Source organism: Sinocyclocheilus grahami, unplaced genomic scaffold, assembly GCF_001515645.1.
Source record: "Sinocyclocheilus grahami isolate Dianchi unplaced genomic scaffold, SAMN03320097.WGS_v1.1 scaffold82.1, whole genome shotgun sequence".
Taxonomy (NCBI): domain Eukaryota; kingdom Metazoa; phylum Chordata; class Actinopteri; order Cypriniformes; family Cyprinidae; genus Sinocyclocheilus; species Sinocyclocheilus grahami.
This window is the reverse complement of record NW_015505261.1, coordinates 234,714-240,840: the sequence shown is the minus strand read 5'-3', so window position 1 is coordinate 240,840 and position 6,127 is coordinate 234,714. Positions and strand designations below refer to the sequence as shown.

Sequence of the window (6,127 nt, the reverse complement as noted above, 5' to 3'; positions counted from 1 at the left end):
GTGGAAGATAAATAGAAATCATGATTCTGTCTGAGCTAGGCATTTTAAAACGAACACTAACTGGTGTAAACGTAGCCTAACAGATGTGTAAACTGAAGACTATTTGAGCTTTATTAAAACTATTTGCACTGATTTATTCTGTTGGTTGCATTTTGTTCCTTTGTGCAGGAGATGAGTCTTTGAGTTTGTATAAACAACAAGCTGAAAAATAAAACCAAAGGTTTTTTTTTTTTTAGATAATGTAATCTTGTTAAAATTGATTTCATAAAAAAGTATAGTTCAGGAACCGGTATCGAAGTCAAGGTATCAGTATCGGTATTGATATTGGAAATTTTTGAATGATACCCAGCCCTAATCATGCTGAAGTATTTGTGTGGTACTGCCAAGTAGGGTTGAGAATTAAGAAGTATTTAGAATCAGTTGCATTTCAACCAGAATAATTAAATTCCCATTCCTCTTGTTGATGCTGTGCCACAAAGGAAGAGGTGTGTCACCTTCTGAGAAGAGTCACTGATATTGGGCTCGTGTTTCTGACAGTAAGGGCCCTTCTTCCAGGCCTCTGTGTCGCCGCAGTCGCAGAAGCCTCCTCCTCCTGAGGTGGTCATCTACAGAGAGAACAAAGACTCACTTACTCACAAAGATGGCACATGACAACTCAGAGCTGATCTCAAGCCTCTTACATCTGTATCTTAGAAATAACAGACCTGTCATTATCATGAAGGCATTAGTCAAGAGACTCATGATTGTCTGATCTAGTGTTCCTTAAAACAAACACAATTTCTTACACACGCTAAGATGGTTAAATCACAGAGACACCACACATTTTGGGACACATTATACACTGAACCCTATAAAGCCAAATAATATTGCCTGACATTTTACACACACATTTCTAGGGACTCTAAATTATCTGATTTTTGTAAAGGTAAGAATCATTTTTATATTGTTACTAATATATGGACACTTACTGGACTGAAGCAACTTACTTTATCCATACATCATTTTTATAAAAATCATATTAAATTGTGAGCATCAAATATGATCAGGCTTTTAAGGAATGTTTATTTGTTCATCTCTTTATTATTTTATTGCGATGCATTATATGTTTTGCCACCACAATAAAAACTACAGAGCCTTGATCATAAAATTAAAAATATATCATCTTAGTAAGACATTATTGAGAGATATAGAGAGAAAACAAATAATATTACTCTGCATTTTTTGTCAGCAGTCTGCTATACTGTTATAAAGATCTCACTGACCTACATTACAAGCTATCAAAGTTTAATCTTACTTTTTGGCTATATAAATATTAGCAACTGCACCAAATTGCATTTTTCCTCAGTTTGGTAGATACGAGGTGTTTTTGCCTCTAGATCACACTATATTAGCCAATAAAGCCTGGTGCATCAAATATGATACTCCACAAAAACTCATTTTCCAACCATTTTTGCAACTACCTTTACGATTTTTATTTAAAAACAAATTTTTTTTGTGTCAACAGGCTGTTCATTTTGTTTCATTTTCTTCACAAATGCAACAGCTTCATCCGTCCTGTAACCTTTACAAAGATGTGCACCATGAGTAAAGTGACTACTGTGTATGTCTCTGTTTCCACTTACCCTGTAGCGATGCTCTTTGTGAACGCTGCCTAAGAAGCACTGCATACACAGCACACAGGTCGGATCAGCCGCACACTCCCTGAAAAGGAAAAATATCAAAGTGAATTACTTGCAGAGTAGAACTGAAGATGCAAAAACAAAAAAAAAGATATATATAAACAGTGAGCTGCCTAACTGTTGCTTAAAATTAGTAGACAGATTTGACTCAGGCGTACACGTTTAGTGAATGAGAGTCAATGAGTCCTCCAATTAAAATAAATAAAGCCATCTCAGAGGAAATACCAAAAAAAGAACTAGGAGAACTAGGGTTTGGATCAGAGCCAGTGGCACATTACATCACAGGATTGAAAATGAACACCTGCACACATTCTTAGGATGCAAGATATATTTCACACACCATTCACATCAGCCAGATAAGATTCAAATCTGATAATGCCAGCATGATGAAGCATTCAAGATATGTGTGAGCCCTTTAATTTGTTTCTCGAAGAAACGGAGCAGAACAGTACATACTCCAGTCACCTCCGGCCTCTTAGCCGGCTTACAGTGATCTTGCCTAAAGGACTTAACCTCACAGCAACCTGACCTAATTCAGCCAAGACTTCCATGTCTGTGGGAACACATTGACCTACAGTATCCCAGGTCAGACGGCTACAACAACTTCAACAGCATACACGCATGGCTGAAGACTTGCAGAGAAAAAATTAATAAGTGTAATAAATTCAACTGTGACACATACACTACCAGTGAAAAGTTTGGAAAAATTATTAATATTGAATTATTGTCCAGCCCTATGCTCAATTATCATCAATTAATTTTGATCCTCATTTTTTAATAATGGTTCTTCATATTAGCTTTTACTGCTTAATATTTTTGTGGAAAACATGACATTTCTCAGGACTCCTTGATGAATAGAAAGTTCAATAGAACAGCATTTATTTGAAGAGAATGATTTCTGAAGGACACTGAAGACTGGAGTAATGATGCTAAAAATTCAGGTTCAATTTTAAAATATATTATCTTAGAAAACAGTTGTTTAAAATGGTAATAAAATGTCTGTATTTTCGATCAAATAAATGCAGCCTTAGTAAGCATAAGAGACTTCTTTAAAAAAAAAAAAGATTCCAAAACCTATTAAATCATGAATGTGCAGCTCACTACGTTTTGGAACAACGGCTTGTCTTCATTGCCTTTTGAAATCAAACAAATTAAGAATCATTGTGAATGCAGTCTAGATGAGAATCAACCCTTCTTTGGGCGGATCAGAAAGAGATGAAGTATTGACGTTGTACCTGCAGGAGTACGTTGGCTCTCCCACTTTAAACACATGGCCACAGAGTTGTGAGGGCTGGTTGTTCTGTTCCAGCTTGGCCAATCCCACGGACGGCTCTTCCCCGCACAGGTACCACTCCAGCGGGCTCTGAAGCAGCAGCGGAGCCAGAAGGTCCTCATTCTGAGGGTTCAGGTTGGGGCCCAGGCAGTAGATCTTGGGGACGTAGCAGGCCAAGTGCTGGTACACCTCTTTGGGCAGGTTGCTCACCTGCAGCCATTTCTATGGACAGACGGGCAAAATATTAGACACACAAAAAAATTTAAATAAATAAGTATCTGCTAATCAGTGCTATAGAGCAAAAGCAAACACAGAGAGCCCAAAAAAAATAAACTAAACCCATAATTGGCAAAGTAAACAAGTCAGGTGGACAAAGGTCAGGCTTGAAAAAGAACACTAGTGGTCAGGTGGCCAGTCTTTGATTGCACTGCTGTTGTATAATTGCATGGGCTGGAACGTGGTCATTTTCTAAAACATTTCCCACACAAGTTCATTTTCTTGCAAGTACTAAGCTGAACAATGACACAAAGATCATTCTAGAGGTGTGTGGTATGACCAAAACCTTATTTCACAATAGCAGTATTTTTTTGTGGGTAGACAAAGAAAAGTTGGAAATAATATTAAATATACACATTAGTTACATTACCATGTGCTACTGCTTATTTCCAGAGAATCAAATGGGAAACAAATTCATCACATTATGTTTTTCTCTCCTTTTCAGAATGTACATGCCAGATGAAGTTCAGGCATCAACCTTCACATTATTTATCCCTTAAATTAGACACAAAAGTATGTATTTATTTTTTTTAATCAAGGCAAGGAGAGTCTAGTTGTTTCTAGCTGCCAAGACCTCACAACTTTATGCTTTAACATAGAATGCGTCAGATGTTAATCTCATATGTATGTTTATAAACTACCATTTAAAAGTTTGGGCTTTTTTAAAGAAATGAATACATTTATTCAGCAAGAATGCATTAAATCAGTCAAAAGTGAGATTAACGACCTAAAATTGTTATTTTGAGCTTACTATTCATCAAATAATTCTGAATAATAAATGAACAATGTTTTCCACAAAAATGTTAAGCAGCACAATTGTCTTCAACGTTGCTAATAATAAGAGGAAATGTTTCTTAGGCAGCAAAGCAGCATATCAGAATAATTTCTGAAGGATCATGTGACACTAAAGACTGGATTAACAGCTTTTAAATTATCATTATATTACTGTTTTTATTGTATTTTTGACCAAATGCCACCACGGTGAGCATACTAGACTTCTTACAAAAATAATCTTACCACAAACTTCGGTGGTATAGCCTAGTTTTGGGGGGGGGGAAATATAGCTTTTGTTGTAAAAGTGCTTAATTATTTAATAACAAACTCGGTTTGTAACCATCATGGCCATGACACAAGGAAACATGGGGAAAAATGACATTTTTTCATTAGACATTTTATAATAGCATCAAATATTTTTTAATTGAGAATACAACCCCAGAATGCACTCGGAAAAAAACATTCCAGAAATATGACACACTGGCAGCAACTTTTTCCCTTTCTCCTTATGCATGTAGAGTGTTTATATTAGTTAAGATGCAGCTTTAGAAGACTAGCTCGCTAGGTTTTATAGTGTGCAATTCTGACAGCATTATTCCTAAAGGAAATACTGTAACAACCTAGCTGATGTCCAACAGCATGTACGTGCCACACAACACCCACATGCTGTAAGGAAACATAGGGCTTACGTATGCACAGCAAGCGGAACTTGGCAGTCGTTTGTGACTGTCTACATCGACCTACTAACCTGGATTTAGTGCTAGAGCGTATTGCCAAACAATCCAGCATCTGTTTTCAGACCTTGCCAAAGCTGATCGAGATTTGTAGTTTTATCCGCACAGACCTAAAGTGCAAAGTCACCCGTGTTTTTCATGCACATGGTGTCAAATATACCGTTTACCATACCCAGGATAATGTGCAGTGCTGTCTTTCATTTTGTATAAATGGCTAAGCCACTATCATTTACATGCCACATCTATCTCAAAAACATAAGTAGTTTGTTTTTACAAAGTAGCTCAGATGGTGGTTATATTAAACCACATGCGAGACCTCACTTTGCATTGTCTTGCATGGGGTTCAATACAACCACCATCTGAGCTACTTGTTTTTGAGATAGATGTGGCATGTAAATGTAGTGGCTTAGCCAATTTACAAAATGAAACGCATGTAACTGGGCTATAAAATTAATGTTTAGATTGTAAACCACAACACCTGCTACACAAAGACAGTAACCAGAAATACAGCGTACACTGATGTTTTTACAAACTGCCAAGCTCTGTTTTACTGTGTGCTTGCCTAGATCCGTTTTAACACTGTTAAAAGAGCTGTTTGTGAGGCCATGTTAATTACACCATAAACTAGCGTTACATCACGTACAGACGATGAACAAAGCAGCCAGTTGTTTTGATCCAACTCTTGACAGATCTCTTTGAACGGCGATATCTTTGTCAGCAAAGCCACGAGTTAAACCCAAAACGCGAGAAACGAAAGAATGTTTGACTTGCAGCTATGTTAAATAAATATTCGGAGTGCCAAGTGCGTGTTTTGGAGCTCGAGGCGTGCACATCTCACAGGCTAGCTGTTAGCGCGCTAGCAGAACGACACTGAGCAAAACAACCCGAGACGGGGAGCGAGAAAAACAGAAAATGTATCGCCAGCGCATCGATTACGGCAAACAAAGGCATATAATTCATCAGGAGAGACATTTTAGAGAGTCTTTATGAAACTGTCGCCTACCGCAGCGGTGTCCTTTGCGGAGAAATTGAGGAATTCGCTACACAGCGCGGACGGTACATCGCGATCGGTCTCGGCCGCCGCCATCTTTCCTTCAGAGTCCAGCAGCAGCAGCAGCAGCAGAGTGAACAATGTTTTCCACAAAAATGTTAAGCAGCACAATTGTCTTCAACGTTGCTAATAATAAGAGGAAATGTTTCTTAGGCAGCAAAGCAGCATATCAGAATAATTTCTGAAGGATCATGTGACACTAAAGACTGGATTAACAGCTTTTAAATTATCATTATATTACTGTTTTTATTGTATTTTTGACCAAATGCCACCACGGTGAGCATACTAGACTTCTTACAAAAATAATCTTACCACAAACTTCGGTGGTATAGCCTAGTTT

General features: G+C 37.6%; 1 protein-coding gene across 1 annotated transcript in view; it reads right to left on the bottom strand.

Annotated features, from left to right (window-relative positions):
* LOC107586466 (E3 ubiquitin-protein ligase UBR2-like) overlaps window positions 1-5,853 on the bottom strand; it is a 17,470-nt gene extending 11,617 nt beyond the window's left edge. Inside the window, exons 1-4 of the mRNA XM_016273835.1 lie at window positions 5,740-5,853; window positions 2,915-3,174; window positions 1,623-1,701; window positions 495-605 (exon numbers count right to left, since the gene is read on the bottom strand). Coding sequence (XP_016129321.1) covers window positions 495-605; window positions 1,623-1,701; window positions 2,915-3,174; window positions 5,740-5,823 — 534 coding nt within the window. The 5' untranslated portion in view covers window positions 5,824-5,853. The remainder of the gene's footprint in view (window positions 1-494; window positions 606-1,622; window positions 1,702-2,914; window positions 3,175-5,739) is intronic.
* Between the last annotated feature and the right edge of the window lie 274 nt (window positions 5,854-6,127).